Source organism: Citrus clementina, unplaced genomic scaffold (genome assembly GCF_000493195.1).
Source record: "Citrus clementina cultivar Clemenules unplaced genomic scaffold, Citrus_clementina_v1.0 scaffold_3, whole genome shotgun sequence".
NCBI lineage: Eukaryota > Viridiplantae > Streptophyta > Magnoliopsida > Sapindales > Rutaceae > Citrus > Citrus x clementina.
The window spans coordinates 2597720-2616322 of record NW_006262339.1 but is presented as its reverse complement, the minus strand read 5'-3'; the positions used below and the strand labels follow the sequence as shown (position 1 = coordinate 2616322).

At 34.8% G+C, this 18603-nt stretch overlaps 2 protein-coding genes across 6 annotated transcripts; one reads left to right on the top strand and one right to left on the bottom strand.

Moving 5' to 3' along the window:
• Window positions 1–632: 632 nt before the first annotated feature.
• On the bottom strand, window positions 633–13470 carry LOC18049477 (transportin MOS14). Of its 4 annotated transcripts, none has more exons than XM_024188022.1 (27): window positions 13118–13468; window positions 12523–12600; window positions 12242–12304; window positions 11838–11885; window positions 11597–11743; window positions 10900–11031; window positions 10123–10163; window positions 9526–9617; window positions 9230–9357; window positions 8445–8520; window positions 8168–8288; window positions 7986–8085; window positions 7361–7442; window positions 6695–6828; window positions 6230–6346; window positions 5767–5818; window positions 5399–5554; window positions 4278–4401; window positions 4095–4176; window positions 3929–4017; window positions 3780–3854; window positions 3639–3693; window positions 2717–2836; window positions 2537–2629; window positions 2304–2449; window positions 1380–1557; window positions 633–1249 (listed from the first exon to the last, which is right to left on the bottom strand). In XM_024188022.1, exons 1-27 carry the CDS (start codon window positions 13250–13252, stop codon window positions 971–973), a joined length of 2943 nt encoding a protein of 980 aa, XP_024043790.1. In that variant the 5' UTR covers window positions 13253–13468; the 3' UTR covers window positions 633–970. The 4 variants fall into 4 exon arrangements, with proteins under 4 accessions (XP_024043790.1, XP_006439714.2, XP_024043792.1 ...); XM_006439651.2 differs by having other exon boundaries at window positions 6695–6777; XM_024188023.1 differs by lacking the exon at window positions 633–1249 and having other exon boundaries at window positions 1470–1557; window positions 2304–2430; window positions 13118–13470.
• Window positions 13471–14512: 1042 nt separating this feature from the next.
• LOC18049476 (polynucleotide 5'-hydroxyl-kinase NOL9) lies at window positions 14513–18334 on the top strand. Of its 2 annotated transcripts, none has more exons than XM_024188707.1 (9): window positions 14513–15071; window positions 15297–15394; window positions 15529–15562; window positions 15751–15887; window positions 16061–16244; window positions 16623–16803; window positions 17036–17135; window positions 17650–17777; window positions 17904–18334. In XM_024188707.1, exons 1-9 carry the CDS (start codon window positions 14881–14883, stop codon window positions 17955–17957), a joined length of 1107 nt encoding a protein of 368 aa, XP_024044475.1. In that variant the 5' UTR covers window positions 14513–14880; the 3' UTR covers window positions 17958–18334. The 2 variants fall into 2 exon arrangements, with proteins under 2 accessions (XP_024044475.1, XP_006439711.1); XM_006439648.2 differs by having other exon boundaries at window positions 15718–15887.
• Window positions 18335–18603: the final 269 nt, after the last annotated feature.

The following is an 18603-nucleotide window of genomic DNA, read 5'->3' as shown; positions in this document are numbered from 1 at the left end:
TTGTGCTAAATTATCTAGTAATCATTTAAATTATTAATTTTCAACTATCATTATCCAAATTTATTCAAATTTAAATAATTATTACTAGTTATATTAAATTATTTAAAAATGACTAATTAAATTATTGTAATATATTTAAATAATGTAATATTAAGTATTTATTATTAGTTATATTAACTTTTTAAAGATTAATCAATTTTGTATATTAATTGTTATAATATAATTAAATAATACATTTAGTTATATTTTTAATATAATAAAAATTAAAATATAATATTATTGAATAATAAATCTATTAATTTTTATTAATAATTATAATGTAAAAATAAAAATAAAATTATATTAAATTCAAAAATTATATTTATTTATTATTATTACAAAAAAAAATTGAAAGATTTTTTTTCTTTTTAAAGACAAGCTAATGAGGCAACTACTACATTAGTTAACCTGACTTTTAGGGTGCGTTATAATACAACTTGGCACTCCAAACATGATTAGCAATGCACCTCATGTAACGAGGCATACCGAACACCCCCTTTGTTGACGGTTTTGAATTTGATTTTCAAGATGTGAAACAATTGTTTCGAGTTTCGATCACTGTTCGCGAGCATCCCTGACTAAAGTTATATGTATAAACAAAGAAGTGAAAGCCGTGAACCACATTGAAAAAGAAAAATAAAAAAATAATACTTTTCCATTACAAACGAAAATTACAAATCTATACCTGAAAATTTACCCCAAAAAGAATTGAAGCCAATGCAGTAGTAGAAATCACTCGGACAATGAAGATACAACAATCACCTAATTCTCTCCCCAAGTCCCACCCAATACATACGCCAAGATTCTCCTAAGAAAAAATTGGAGAATGAAAATTGATGCACAACTACCAATAACTATAATTAATACACAAACAAAGTAGTTCATATAACTGACAGGGCCTTAGCAAAACAGCCCCTTCCTTGCTTTTCCACTATAATACAAGGACCCTATTCAATTCAAGCGGTTTCAATGCTCCTTGGACAATCTCTTGAACCGTTCTATTACGGCGACAAACATCAGACAACTCTTCAACGGGAGCCATCGTGGCGTTGACATCAACCCCAGATGCTGCCTCCGACAATGCCTGTAAAAATCTTGAACGTTCAACTTCTGCTAATGCTGTCAATGGGATCAATGAAACACTCTCCTTGGCCCACTCTAACGATCGCACACCATATGCCCGAGTTAGAGCTAGCAGTGCATAAGTTACCTGTGTAAGAACAATCCATGAAAATCCAATCTTATACAAGCCAGGAGGAAAAAAAAAAATGGTAGTAATTCACCATGTTAACCACGCACATTGCAATAATGTCTTAGGAGTGAGGACAAATAGGACCTACCGTTTCTAGTCGAGAACTTGGGAGAGCTCCTGTTAAGGAGGCAATTAAAATTCTGGTTATGCTAGCACCTCGAGGAATAATGACACTATCCCTTACAGATAAGAATTCTTCTCCTTTGCAAGATTTTGCAAGATCAAAGATATCGGACAAGAATGTCAATATGGAATTGGAAGCTTCTCTGCAAACAAATGAGAATTAAAAAAAAAAAATGAAAAAACGGAAAACTTAAACAAAATGTACCACATTAACTCTCTATTGTGCTTGTAAGGCAAATAAGAACCAAATAATTACATTAACTCTCTATTGTGCTTGTAAGGCAAATAAGAACCAAATAATTAATGAAGGCCACAGAAGAAGGAAAAATAAAATATATAAATGGGAAGATTGGAGAAAACAACCCATAGGACACAGATGCACTATAGCTAAACCTTGTGCAAGCAGCCATGTGTTGCATATCATATGCAATTAGATAAGCAATAAGGTCTGCGAGCACAATGCAATGTGCATATGCTGCTATGCCACAGTGTTTCTGTGTCCAAAGTAAATAATTAAAATGTGCTGAAGCCACAGATACTGATGTTTTTAGATTTCCAATCCAACTTTATTCAGAGGCTGAACTATATAATTATGTTATCAAATCATTTCTTAACATATTATTCCATTTTTATTGTTGCCAATGTCCTTTGATACACAAGTAAACACCAAACTAACTTGATTGCCAAGCAAAATATATAATGGACTAATGCATTAATTTTTTAATGGTCATTTTTAACTCTTCCTCCTTGCTTGTTAATAAACAACATTTATATGTACACAAAATGATCCAAACCATCACATCTATCCACAAATTCAAAAAAATCTTATGCTGCTCAATATAAGTAACCACACACAAAGAGAAAGAGAGAGAGAGAGAGAGAAGCTAACCTATGCTGTACTGTGATCCCAATCATTGAGCAATCTACTAAGGATGGAAATACAGAAGATGGGATAAAGAGTTGAGGACAATAGCGAATGCATCTGGATGCCAACAAGAAACAATCATCTGCAACATCTGGTCTCGAAGTGAACTCCTGCAGGGTTTATTATCAAGTTGCAAGAGAACTAGAGGCCACTCCAGGAAAGAAGACAATACAACATTTATAAAATTAAACTCGCACCTCAATACTAGTGAGAAGACATGTAGTGCGCTTGAAAAGAGCTTCTATCAAATTATGCAAGTAACTTGCACAAGACGGGTCAGAACCAAATATCTGCCACCCAAAATATGCAACTGCTCAAGTTTAAAATAGAAAAGGAAATTAGAATATTAATGCTAATACTTCAGGAGGGAAGACCACCTTTATAACTTCACTGGAGAGATAAAGGAAGCATGGCTGTTGATGTTGTTGATATAAGCCTTGAATCTCCTCCAGAATGGCTCCTATTGTGATGCCCATAAACCTTTTGGAAGTTCTCACCTAATGAAAACATCAACCAGTATTATCACCTTAATACACACAAATTTGTGACTACAGTTCATGTGAACCATGTAATAGCAACAATCCTCCCTTAAAACTGCAAATTTTACCAACTTTAAATTTCAAACAACTTGGCACAGAAATTGTATCTTATAATCAACCAAAGTGGGAGGATGTAGTTCCAAGATATTATTAAATTAAAAAAAAAAATTCCTTTCAGGCCATATTTTATTATTAGGCAAACTGAGAAGATCCTAATAAGGCAGACTACTTCCCACTGACTGAAAATTATGTAAAACTGTAAAAGCTGCCACGCATACTGTTGGAGAATTACCCTTTGACTCACATACACCAACATCTAGATCATCACTATAGAGAATCAGTAATACACAAGAATAGGTATGCAGCAGAAGACATTACAGGCAAGAGAAATCTGGTAAATCACATTTAATTCGCAGACATGCAAAGTTGTAGCAAGCTCATAATCTCACACATCAGAATAAAGAGACAACAGAGAAAGGCATGAAAGCATAATGCATGGAGACTGAAAGCACTCATGAGGAAGTTGTACAATGGAGGGACTAAAAAACTCAACAGACAGAGAATTGAGAAATTATTAGGAAACTTAGCACACAGATCTATAGCATCACTATCAAAATGTCAATTTGATTATTAATTTCCCATGCAACCATGTACAAGACTACTTCATGATCAGATTCATAAATTCACCTAACTAATATAGAAGAAAGCTATACTTAGGCACTTTAACTACTAAATTTCGAACAAGTTTAATTTAACTCACAGCATATTTGCAAGCTCGACAAAGAGACTCCATTGTTCGCATGTCCCAAGCACGACTGCACCAGACATATTCAAGAGAGATTAGACAACAGTCAATTGTGAATTCAAGATTTTCTAGTTACCAGAAGGTTACGAAACTCACATATCAAATATAGCTTTGAATATGGGCCAAAGCCTTTGTATTGCATCTGCCACTGCTTCAGGATGATTTACATACCTAAAATTGAGTGCAGTTGTAGATTCAGAACATTTGAATACATTGAAGCAGTATAAGACAGAACTGAACTATACCTAAAAATGTAAGCGAATCTATCGATATGAACGGTTAAGTCACGAGGATGTTTCTTCTGCAATATTTCTGGTCCTTGATTGATAATTTCCTGCTTGTTGGATGATAAATCTATTGTATCATTAATGAGAAAATAAAGCTCACAAAACCGATTGAAACAGAACTAACCTGTAATGGCGTAACAACGGGCAAGCATAACATCTCAAGAGCCTTCTTAGCATCATCTTGACGAAGTTCTGTAATAACCATGCTGCAAAAATAAATTTAAAGAAATTAAGCAAGTCATTTATCCAGAACTTAATTCCATCTTGTGCAGCAGTGATCATTTTTGGCCTTGGGCAACAAAATTACCTTAAGGCTTCAACTAGATGCAACGAGTCCTCGGCAGAAACTTTCAAACTACCTTCCCCATTAACTGCTGTGCGGTATACATTATAGAGGCCATCCAAGTATCCACAGAGCTTTTTCCGGCAATCTACAAGTTGAATATGAATCATTACAATTTACTTGATACACTATAAATACACAATCATCATCAGTAATAATATGTGACTGAATAAACAAAGAAATAATAATTGAAGTGAATATAACAACTGAAAAAACAAATATAAATTAGAAAGGTATATGTTGTAAAGACAGCCAAAAGAAAACACATGTCAATAACAGCATTGAAATTGAACAATAATGCGGAAAAATATCAAACATATAAGACCATAGAGGATATATCATAATCACCAAACATTTCCAAGATGTGCATATCCATAAACTGGATGAGTCAAAATTTAAACGATCCACCCCATTCCCTCTCTCAAACACACCTTCAACCACAAACCGAACAAGGATCTTAAAAATTTCCATGATGTGAACCAAAATTTATTCATTCTTCCGAGGCTTTCTACTACTATGTTGCCCATTATTCTTTTGGTAATCCATAAAACCCTCAGCATACAATGTTCAAAACCATAACTACTTCTAAGCAGAAACCATTATGCGTCGTGTTCCTAGCTAGGTGACCCCAACAGCATTTGAACCTTTGACCTCTTGGTTTCATATGATTTGACCCACTGATGCCCACATAACATTAAGGTTGGAAGATTTCAACCCATACACTCCTATTTATCAGATAGAACTTTAATTTAAGAGTGTCCTCATGGCAGAGCCATGAACAATCTATGTTAATAAGATCACTCGAGTCTGAAGATAAGAAACTCAATGCATTACAGGTTGCAAATAAAAGTTTGTCCATAATAAAATAACATCATCTTCTTGATAAGTTCTTTGTTGTCACATGCACAAGTAACCCATTCATTTCACCTATGAGGAACCAATGGCATTTAAATCAAAGCAACCGTATTTCCAACCCCAAACACCAACCCCCCCGGGGGATTTGAAGAGAGGTAGGAGGCGGGGCTGCGTTGGTTTGAAAACAGTTGGTAAACAAACAAAATTTTCTGATCAAATATATTACATACCATCACAAATGTGTCTAAAAGCCAAAGCTGCAGCTGCAGCCGTATCTTCAGATGTGCTCATGCCACTTGTGAGAATGCTGAGGACTGAAGCCAATATAGATGGATCACTTGATGCAGCATCAAACCATTTTGAATATGCTCCAATGGTTAAACAAACTGAGGATAAGAGGTAAACAGATGACATATCAGCAACAAATGATAAGATTCAATAACAACTATTGCATGGTTAGAAGCTGAACACCATGTTTAAAAATCATCTACTACTGCCTCAGGAACGATGTTCCACCATCTCTACTCTAGACCATCACCAGTGGCCCTCTTCCTAAAATAAATAAATTAAAAGGTAAGAAATTTCACATATGGAATACCAGTCTGGAGCAGTTGGGGTTGTTGAGGAAGTTTCGGAAGCAAAGCCATAACCTGTGTAAAGCATAGAAGTTTAGAAGACAATAATTTCTTTTAGTTTCAAACAAACAGAGATTTAATTTAAAAAAAAAAATCAATGCAAAGTTAGAAAAAGTAAAGAGAAACTTCATATTATAATAATTTACAATGCAAAACACTCAATTAGTTATAGCAAACCAAACAAGGGGCTCACTGAATTTTAAGTCATCAAAACACAAGAACACTTATCAAGCTGCAATGCAATGGGGTAAATTTCATAATATCATACATTATAAATATGTTGAGAAAAAAATGTGAATCAAAATTGAGCAACATGCCAACATGGCCATGCCCTAACCAGCAAGAGCAGCCTAGCATCACATCACCAGGAAGAATTTTTTTTTTTAATAAAAAAAAAAGAATCATGAGAAGGAACTTGGGGCAAACCTGGGGCATGACTTCAGCTTCAACAACTGATACATAAGTAGATATAGCACGGATACAAAATAAAGCAGCTTCTGCTGGACGCCATTCATTATGTTTATTTCCACAGCATGCTACACCCTTTATCAATTCAAAAGGATGTACTCAGACCACAAAATAAGATGTTATACCAAAAAACAAACATAATGATAACATAAAACAGGATTAACAAGGAAAGAAAAAAGAAAAGATTTTTTTCTTAAGGATGATAGAAGAATCATAAATAAGAAAACAGAGGGAAAGAAATGACAATTTGGAATAGTAAATAACACATCTGCTCTTCCATCTTCTACAAAATCATACAGAGAACAAGGAGCTACAAAGTTCTATTCTCCCCCCCCCCCCCTTCTTTTTCCCTCTGCCTTCCTTTGCCAACAAAATGCTTGACTACAAACTCAATAATCCAGCAGCAAAGTAAATAAAACACACCTCAACAAACTTTATGTACAGAATTTTCAGCGTCGCATCACCACCTAAAACTGATGCTGCATCGATTAGGACATCCGCAACAGCTATCAACATCACAGATTCCGTTAGCGTTGAAGAAGAGCAACACGCCAGGTCTCATCAAGATGAAAATATAAAAGAAGAGGCAGATGAACAACCTTCACATTCAAAAGATAACTGTGACTAAATCACATGGAAAAGGAGAAAAGATAGAGAATACCATTTCAACATGGAGAAACAAATCACTCAGTTGATGGCACTGAATGAGGACCAAAAAATCAAATTACTTAATTATCTTTTGTTCACTTCTATTAGAAAGATATGAGAAAGAAAATATACACGGGTTCCACTGATAAGCAAGCCTCAGCTCCCACCAAACATTCTTTCAAGAAAAATATAGGAATAATCAAACACCCTCTGCTTATTTTATGCTCTAAAGAAAAGGAACATATAACATGCATAACTTGGAGGAACTAGTAATGTAATCTTTTTCCTTTCAGAAGGAGAACAATCCAAAGAAGATGCCAAATACCTAATTTTTATTTACTAAAGCAATCAGAAAGTATTGGTTGAAAGGTCCTATAGATAAATGCTAATAGCTGAATAAACTTTATCTTTCACTTTATTACACCAAATTTGGATAATTACCATATCTAGTGTGTTTAAATTCCTTGAGGTCCTCCAAAGAAAGGTCTTGATAATCTTGGGGATATTGAACTCGGAAGCTAACCTGTGAAGCAGAACCATAGCAGTCAGAAGTATTGGCCAATAAGAATTCCATGCAGCTGATTCTTCCAGTCGGAGAAATAAGTCATAAGGAGAGTATTAATCAATTCTTGGCAGGAACACAGACAGAGGTTGACACAATTATCAACAACAGTAGTGATAACCTTTATTTTATTTTATTTTATTTTCTAGTTATCAAGAATGTAACCTAACCAAACTATTGCAAGTACTTAATTCAAATAATAATGATGATGGTGATGATGATGCAAGTACTGGCATTGTTGGAAAATGTCAGCATTAACAATAATTGCATCAAATATCTAGAAATCCAGACTGCCATTTTCTTGAAAGAAGGTTTTGCCAGATAAATCATATGTGATTGTTTTAAATAGACACACATACATGGTAAGAATTTAGTGGAAGAGTGAATAGCACCAGAAGTGCCCAAGTCTCTCTCTTGAAACATAGGCCCGTGCAAAAAATATTTGCAGAAATTTAAGGTTGATACATTAGAAATTGAACTTATGAACTTAATCAGCATACTCACCAAGGATACAAGAGACTCATAGGCTGAACGAAAAACCTGAAACCTTCTACTTCTCTCAGCTTCAGCAGATGCCTCATTACCAAATGAGATATAGGAATCCCTGGTACACTAGAATTTTTATGTTAAGAGCTTCATGGAGGAAAAGAAAACCATCTATCTTGGTTAAGCCATGAAGGTTTCACCTTTTTGTCAGAATAACCTGAAGACTGTGCCAAAAGTTAAAAGTCATTGAAGCGATATCATATTCTGGGTGTGAAGCAACTTCCAACAATGCATGTACTATCAGCATTGATTCATCAGAACCTGTAAAAAGAAAGTTATCAATGACAGAAGGTGATCATAGTAAAACAACCTAACTCATCTAACCTGGAGAAATATGAATTAATTAGAGTACAAGCCACAAGAAGGAAAAGTATGCAAAATCTTTAAGAGTCTCAAAGATATTAAAATAATCTATACCAGTTGCAATCAGTTCAACATATGAATCACCCATGTCAGCAAATAATCGATCAATGGCTTTCACATCTTCCTCATCCTGAAAGTATCAGTAGCAAACAAAATACTGTATCAAATTGCAATTACTTTTACTGGTAGGCACTAATGCATTATCTCAAACTTTTGCAGATAAATAGAAATTAAGACAACAATATCGAGCACTTAGAAAACCCTAAGAGAACCAACAATAAACAAGAAGACAATCATATAGGTAATTTTAATTGCTCCCATTATCTTTGGTTTCCCTTATATATTGCAAGCGCAACATTCCATATCTTCTGAAATGTACAAAATTAAAAAAAAAAAAAATTCCTTGAACTTGATGAATTCTAAGAAACAACCACAACTAAACGTGCTTCAAACTTGATCCAGGTTAGCGTGAACAGGTGGTATCATGTCGTCTTTGCAATTCAAGGCCTACCCTAACCCCAACACAAAAAAAAGTAAATTCAAATAGACTGAAGCAATATTGTTTTCCTAGCCGGATGTAGATAGTGTTATTCAATAACTCAGGGCCTCAGACATGGTCATATGGTGGATATAATGAGCCCGACAGGCCTGACTGAGTCAAGCAGAATTATTTGGCTGGCCAACCGAGTTCGGATCCTAGGAAGGTAGAGGGTTGAAAAATTGATTTGGGCTTCACCCACCTTTATATATATACATACACACGCGCGCCCGCGTGTACACACACACACACACACAAAAGCTAGATATAATGAGCCCCAGAAAGACAAAATAAAGCATACCTTTGACGAATCTGTAAGATGTGCCTTTAGACTCATAATTTGAGGCACAATTACTTGAATTAAGGGCATGTTTACAGTGGCACCACCAGAACTTCCAGCTGCTGAGTAGTGTATCAATTCAGAAATGACTGCAAAGACGAAAAGGAAAAGTAATTAATTAATGGTAAGAACTAAATCCAAGACTTTTCCATCTCCAAATTTGCTGCACTTCATTGGCAAAGACTCGGAAAATTTAAAAAAGAAAAAAGTGTTGATCACACCAAGCTAAGAACATTAGTTTGTCCCACAAGTAATACCATTAACAGATGCCTCAGAAAGTATCTCAGAATGCAAACTTGAGAGAGCTGTCAGCACCAATGGATGAGAGGCCAGCACAGATCCAGGGATCCTGAAACCAAAAATAAGTTCCATGAATTTCCATATCATAGATTATTCCCTATAAAGAGGGCAAATTGGTAAGGTCAAACATTTTGGCCACAGTTTAAAAGCAAGTAACCAAACAGGAATTAGGGTATTAACAGAAACAAGCTTTATAAATTAGCCGCAAGCAACAATAGATCAGCAATCCTTTAACAGATGAAACTCTTCATACACCTATTCCACCCACCATCTTTATGGGGTGAGACTGTATAACTGCCAAAACATTTCTAATGCACTAAACAATTCCCTGTTTCTGGTTCAAACCATTCAAGGATAATTCCCTAGATGGATAAAATATAACTGCCAAAACATCTAAACATCTAGTCGGGAAGTAACGCAAAACAACAATCAAAATAAATAGAAATACATGTCTAACACAAAACAATTCCCTGAATAAAGGGAATGCTAGCAACCAAGAAAAATGACTTGGATAATTCATCCCCCCCACAAAACATAAGGTCCAAAATACTTACCTATGCTTCAAGCGAAGCCAAGATGCAAATGCCTCAAGAACCTGGGAAACCAATCAAAAGATGAAATGATCAAAAAGCCACCTGATGAAAAACTTAAAAGAGGAACTTTCAATTTTTTTGTTCTTTCTATTTTATTTTATATAATGATGCATATATCTATTACATTGGGAATGACAATGCCAAAGTTTTATAAGTCCTGGTTGAAAATTAAAATTTCCAGAAGTGAACCACTGAAAAGAATAGCTAAAGAGCTAGTAAATACAATTTTTACAGTTTTAGAAGACAATCTATGCCATGCCACCGATAGTTACCAACTGCTACAATAGAACCATGATTATTGTCTCAATGGTGCTGCCTTTTCTGCACCATATCACTTTTGCTATTCAGCTATAAAATTTTAAGGCTAAGAAAGAACTCTAAAAACAAAAAGATGACATATTCAGTTGAAGGATTTGCATTTTGAATTCATAATCTAGATATTCCCCGATGACGTCTAATAAAAACTAGTTAATTTTAGTGAAACTTAGGCAACATTGGGCCCTCATTTGAAGAGTACCCAATTAAAAAAACAAAATAATGGAGGCATACTATCAGTGGACTTGACTTTTAAAATGAATGACTCCCTTTTCATACTTTCCACCACTTCAATAAACAGAACCCATCTAAATATTTTCAACAGCACACTAATCAAACACAAAAATTAAGAAGCGAAACTTTCTTTAATAATAACCATATGAACTCAGTTGCAAACCGCATCATCCGAAGAAATGTTTTTACCTGCTCCTTGAGTTCATTAATATGCAAACAAGCAGTCAATGTACTAAGAGCAACCTCCATCTGAGAAGTCAGCTCTTTTTCAAATTGGCGACGTCTTTCTGGACGGGCTGCTATCTTGTAGTTGGAAACTTCCTGATGCAAAAACAAACAGAAGGGGAAAATGACATTAGGTAGTACAGAAATATTCTCCATGCTAACAAAACAGTTATGTAGTTATATGTCATCTTCCATGGAAAAAGGTAACGATTCACATGTTCATACTAAATACATGAAGCCATCCTGATTAAGTGCTCTAAAGCGGTGCTCTAAATCAGTCAGCATTTGATAGGATCAACAGTGTCCTCAAAAACAGTAACTCCTAATAATCAAATTCATTAAGATTGATTCATCTTGGCCAGTATTCAGAAATATCAATTTTTAAAACAGATTAATAAGGCGCTCCACATGATTTTACACTTGCCAAGTTTAAAAGAGAAATTGCATGTTGAATTCTTGCATCATACAGCAATATCAGAATTTTTATCAAATTAAAAGTTCTCTCATGAAAATCAATTTTACCAGGGCCAGTTTGTCACAAGTTTTACATTAGTTGCTATTTGGTGAAGCAAACCATGTATGGACTGTGCAATCACAAAAAGGGAGAAGGAAACAAAATGCATTTTGAAGAATCTATCTCCAGCAGGTGGTTTATAGATACCTCAGGCAAGACTGTAAGTAGCTCCAAAAATCCAGGTACAAATTCTGGATGAGAATTCATCTCATCCCGAAGCCAGTTAACAATACCACCACCTCCCCAATCTTCGGCAGAAATGTGTACAGCCAAAGCAGCAACCGCAATGCTAATCTACAAAACCAAAGAGGTGAGCTAATTCTTCTAGTATACAGTACAGCCAGAGCCACGAACAGCTTTATAAAAATATCAACTCTAAGAAAAATACCTGAGTCCTGACTTTAGGGGGCCCTTTATGAAACTTTTTCAATAACGTCTGCATTTAAAATAGCATGCCATTAAGGAACAAATAATCAACATCTGAACATAAACAGGATCTCACATTTCCTAAGAAACTCATTCTTCTTGCATTTGATAAATGCAACTATTAAAATATCAAGCAACATGTAAACTTTTTTGATTTATAAAAAATGAACAATTTCAGAACATCTTCCATCAATGAATGCGCAACATGATGCTTTATAAAATCCTTGTAATGCAATGACCAAATCACAGTAAGAAATTCAGTTTCTGTGGCCCATAAACAGATAAGGAAATTGTATATTCAAGTAACAAATATTGCCAACAAAATATAAACCCGAGCTTTTAGAAGTATTATCCACGCATACTCACGTTTAAGGAATCCTGTAATCCACGAACAGCTTCAGAAGGTAGCTCTTCTACATCTCGTTGTACCTATGAATCAAATCTGAAAGGCATCAAAATCTTCACTATTAACAGCAAATATAATGATAAATAAGATGACATGCCAGAAAAGGTTTTGTTGCTTTAGTCCTACGTCAGCGTTAACATCTTCCAAAGAGAATAGAACTGAAGAATTGTAAAGCACCCAAGTGTACATATAATCATGAAACGAGAATAAATTAAAAACAAAAAATAATAAATGCAGTTACCTTGCTTCTAAGCGTCTGAGAACAAAAGATCAATGTTTCCAGATTGCTAGTGGCATCATGAAGCAAATTATCAGCAACCTAAAGTTGCATAAAATTAAAACAGATGAATGTATTTGCCATCTCATGATGGGAAAAAAAACAAAAACAAAAACAAAAACAAAAAGCAGACCATAAAATGTGTACTAAAATTTACAGCAAGAGCAACAGGGAGAGAAGGAGAAACAATGCAAAGCTCAATTCACAACTAATTCTAATAACCAACGAATTTAAGTGCTTCCGCTATGATAAAGACAAAAGGTAAGCATACTATTTTTAGCACACTCAAAATTCATACAAAACCCTAAAAATTCTTCAATAGCCATGCAATTGGAACTTAAGACTCTTCAATATCCAAATACAACTGACTGATCAAATCTTGCCAGAAAAAGAAACGCAAATGAAAAAATTATAAAAAAAATATAATAACCAAATAAACGATAATATATAATTGAACTGAAGTTGAAGAGAGCTTAAAGTAGTAAGCGCTATCAATCAACGTAAATTTGAATTTGTTGCGAAGAAATAAATGAGAAAGATTGTGAAAGGTATAAGGTACCTGCCAAGCATCGATGGTGTGTTGAAAATCTTGCAACCATCGATCGGCTTGCATACGCACCGCATCGTCCGGGTGATGATACAGTGCGTTTAGGGCTTCTTTCACTGTATTTTGAAGCTCCATGCCTCTCTCCATTTCAAAATCGAACTGAAACACTGTGCAGCGACAAAACGGATATAAAATAAATTAACAAAATTATTAATACAATTTGATTTTTTAATTAAATGGTATATTATTTTTTATTTTATTTTATTATTATTATTATTATTTTCTTTGGAGGGGTATTGGACTATTGGTGGGCAGAGGACGAGTTAGAGTGAGGTTTTGGCGCCTGCGGTGTTAATGGTGTGATCGATCGATGGTAATGGAGAAAGAGTGTAGACATAGCCGTTTGATCTGTTTGTGTTTGACTTATATTGTGCGCTAGATGGTTCAAGATTTTGTTTGTAGAGAGACGTGACCGCACCGTAATTGTACGCCTGGACACGTGGCATGTGAATGGATTAAGTGTAAGATCTCGGGCCCAGCGAACAGGTTGTCAATTGGGAGAACTTCGTTGGATGAAAACATCTGAATCAGCAGCCCACTGGCTCAATTGTTCTAACGTTCTTATTGAGATTAAGGTATTGTAGTTTAACAGTTGTTGTTAAAAAAAAAATTATCATTATAAAAAAAAAATTAATAATATATAATAAATAAAAAATTTAATAAAAATATTAAAAATATAATAAATTTTTTATTATATAAGTTAAAAAAAATATTAATATAACTTTTAAAATACAATAGTTAGTGTTTATTAAATACTTTAATGTTGTAATTTTTAATTTACAATTACTCAACCTCAATTTCAAACACATCTTAAAACAAAACTGGCTATATATAAACAAAATAGACGACCACACAAGCTCTGTGTCAATTGTCAAAAAAAGAAGCATGTAATAATTTCTATGATATATGATACTCTTTTGGATTTGACTAGTTACATTTATATGCAATGTACGCAATCCTAAACATTATCAGCCTCAGCTACTTTAGTAAATGAATTTCAAAATGGAAATCTCCTTTCGTTCACTATCCATCGAAAATTCGAAATGAGAAAATTTGATATACTTTTACAGCATATTATTAGAATTCTTTTTCCTTCTAATAAGGACGCGTGACTAGAATTTTAAACACGATTACCCATAAGTAAAAACAGTTACAGATATTTAGATTATAGCGACGGGCTTAACTTGGTCCAGATTAAATTGCCTATGGATAAGTACACCCCAGGTGCTTTTAAAAATACATCTAATTGCAGCCGAATGGTCGTGAGAAGGGGACTTCTCAGAATATAAAAGAGTGCACTTAGTTCCACCGCTCAAATAAGACACTAAAACCATAATAAAACCCATATAACGTTGGAGCCTTGAAAGTCGAAGTCATAATCCATAAAAAGCCAACTCAATCGCAGTGTCCGAGTCAACCCAACTCAGTCGAAGTGTCCGAGCCAACTCAACTCGCACGGCCTCCTTCAAAGCCGAAACGGACATGCACTGTTTGCGAGTACCCAGCAGTCACGCACTACTGCTAGCCTTCACAAAATTCAACACGATCAATACCCAAAATAACAAAATCTTACACTCACGCCGCAGCCGCTGTGTTATATAATGACAATGTAATGAGCATACAAGAAGCCAACAAACGACACGGACCGAAAACAAAAATAAGGCAGAGCACAAAATCAAAACAAAGAACAGCCTGCAACCCGTAGCCGTATAGCTATGGCCGCTTATATGCCACAGACTGAGAATCCATCTCCAGCCATTTACATCCCACAAGAATGGTCCGATGCCGCCGACTCCATAGCTTACGATTCAAACACTTCCCCTCCTCCTATTGCCTTCATTTGTGGAGCCAAAAACTGTGGCAAAACTACCTTCTCTCGCCACCTTGTCAACGTTCTTCTCCAGAGGTAACTCTTCTTAAGTCATTTCAGCTGTTTATTTAACGACTTTGAAGTATTATTCTGATGGGTATTTTTAGTTTTACTTTATATGTTAGTTGAGTTTAATGTCTTGCAACAGCACATACATGTTTGTATGTCAATTGGGTCTCATATATTTGTATAATGCTCATATATTTTTGTATTGCTTTTTATTTTATTTTTCCTGATAAGCTTGCATTGCCGAGTATGCAGATATAAGAAAGTAGCGTATTTGGATACCGATGTTGGGCAGCCTGAATTTACTGCTCCTGGTTTTTTGTCCCTCACTGTGGTTGATACACTGACGCCAGGTTTTGATACAGTCTTTAGTATCTCCATTTTCTGGTTTCTATGCCAGGTTTTTGTTTCATTTTCAACTATGTTCTTTTTTCTTCTTCTATTGGTAACGAGCTATTGTTTTGTTGTTTCTTTTTCCTAAAAATAGATTTGACAATTCCATGCTTGAAGACGCCAAAAAGGTACTAACTTTTTGACTGATTCCAGCTTTCAGAGTAATTATGCGTGCAGAGAATTTGAAGTGTGTGCTGAATTCATATGAACATGCAGTATTGTTGGACATAAATATTGATAGATGAGTTGTGTTCTCTTATAGTTTGATATTTACTCTCTGTAGGTGCTATTTCTTTGGTGATGTTTCTTCAAAAAGAGATCCAACAGCATATTTGAAGTATATCACTACCCTATATGATTACTATCGCAAGGAGTACTACATGTTTAATGAGAGTGAAAGCCCTGGCCGGACTGAGTTGCCTCTCATTGTGAATACACCTGGTTGGGTGAAAGGTGTGCTTCTTAATGTCTTTAACTGCATTTTTGTTTCTCTAATTTGCAATGAGAACTTTTTTTCTTTTTTCTTTTGATGGGTTACTTATTTCACTATAATTATTATCCTTTGTGAACATTCAAGTAATTTAACAGAAACATGACTATGATTTTCATGTCCTATAATTTTTCAGGTATTGGTTATGATATATTGGTGGACATGCTGAAATATATTACTCCTACACACGTTGTTAAGATAAACATATCATTTGAGAAGAAGAATCTACCAGCTGGGGCATTTTGGTTGGACAACTTTGAAGGTGTGGATGTTAATCTTGTAGAGATCAGTTCAGCTCGTCAGGACTCTTTCAATAGATCGTAAGTTCTTCATTTTTGTTAAGTTTACTCTATTAAATCATGGATAACTGTATCATTGATAAATTCTTTTTGGACATGTGTCAACCTTTGTTCTTGTTTCTGGACATGCCAATGCTCCACTCTTATATTCTGCTCTAACTCTTGTTCCTATACGGAGTTCTGGTCCAAAAATACTCATAAAGCTTGTATATGGATGAAAATCAATATTAGTAGGAAATGGCTTTCTGTTCAAGTGACAAGTTGTTTCATTTTGTATCCTATGAACATTAGTCCTCCGGCAGCTGACATTTGGTGTTAACTGTTTGTCTATTTCCTGAATCATATTTTGAGTACATGCAGCTTCTATAGATTACATCATATCTCGATTCTGTTTTACAGAGTACTTGTACAAAAGGATGCACGCCTTCTACGGGATTTAAGAACAATGGCTTATTTCAGGCAGTGCTTTCCTAGTGACCTAAACATCACCATAATTAAAGAACTTGCACAGGCACTAGCTGCTCATCCTCCTTATCAAGTTCCAATCTCAAGTATCAAGATAAGGCATCTCTACTGCCAGGTTGGTTTAAGGCATCAAATGATTGCTGTAGGTGTTATGGCTATTATAATATTTCTGTAGCATAGTTTGCACCCGTACCGTTTTGTTTTTTATGTCTTGTCAATGTTACATATAAGATATTTGGGAAAAATTTAAGGTGAATGTCAGATATGCTAGCTTGCTATGTGCTTTTTCCCTTTGTGTCATTATGCAGGAATGGTCTTAAATTTATGGTTTATATTGTTTATCCCAGGTACCTAGCAGTGAAATTTTCTACAGTTTGAATGCAACTATTGTTGGCCTGGCAATTAGCTCTGATGCTTCTGAAAACTTACCTCATTGTGTAGGTCTTGGTAGGTCACTTCACTTCTCTGTCTAGCTATGTTTAAATGATAGTAGTTTCCGTTTCTCTAGCATTTACATTATTATTATGTTTGAATAAGTCATAATTTTGTTTACATCAACTGTGATTTTACTTCATTAGCATCAGAAATATGGGATGAGGACTCTAGCATGACTGAAATTCCTGTGACCTTATATCTTTTTCTGCTCATATTTGAAAATAAAAACAGTGATAACGTATATAAAAAATAACTTGTAAACTTGTAAGATATGTCAGCAATCCCCCAATTAACATTTTCTTAATAGACGGGGATGTATCATAAGGGCATGCTGAGATTTAGATTGATGTTGTTTTGTGCCGGAAATACTAAATAGTGCTTTATCTATCTGTGAAAGTATGCTTCACTCTTGCACTAATTAATTTGATTGTCATGATACTAATCTCTGATTTTTGTGCAAGACATTAACCAAAAAATAAAAATACAATAAAATTTTCTGAGCTTACATGGTGCCTTTATAATACAGGGATTGTTAGAGGAATTGACACGTTGAAAGGTTTGCTGTATGTGATCACGCCTGTTCCACCCGGCATCCTAGAAAAGGTTGATCTTTTTCTTCAGGGGTTCATCCAAATTCCTACATGCCTTTTGCAGGTTACCATTTCTTTCAGATAACAGTATTTTGCTCTAAGCACTTAAGTTCGGCATTTTCTGTCAAATATAGATCCTTGTACCTTGACTGAAGTTTTATTTTAAACAATTTATCTTTTTTCCTCCCAGGTACAGGGATGCATGTCTCCTTATATGTCTGCCAATGTTTTACCAACAAGCTAGTTAATATAGAGCTGTTGATACTCAAGAACTATCTTTATACAGTCTAATTCATGGACATTCAGCTAAGTTTCATTCAAAGCTTGCAAGATATAGGCATTTTTGTTAACAGGCAGCAGCAGGTTTATAGTTTTAATAGATCTGATAAACTGTTTCCTTCAATTGGTTTAGTAGGATGATATGTGAAATTTCATCTCCAGTTAAGCATATACCTCTGTATGTACCTGTTCAGTCAGTCCTGACACAGAAATGATAGCAGTTTATTCTTAAAGTTGTACTTTGTAGACTAGATCCCACATTGAAGGTGGTTTTGTGATGACATTTATGCAATTTTAAACTGGTATACTGAATTTGTTGTGCTTATGTAACAAGCATAGTTGTTGTGGCAGTTGAAATCTGCATTACTTGCTCATCTGTTAAAATGTGTTTGCTTGTGGATAAATGTTTAAATTATGTGCCTGAATTATATGTGGTAACGTAGTTGAATGCTGACTAGTAATTTAATCATTTTCCTGTGTTTTAGCGTTTATGTTGTGGTTGGTACCTGGACACTAGTGTAATGAGATAGATGATTGTGAATTTGTGCTGCGGGAACTAGTTTCGTCGTGGAAGCCAAGAATTGGACCTGGCTTTGCAGTGAATGTTATTT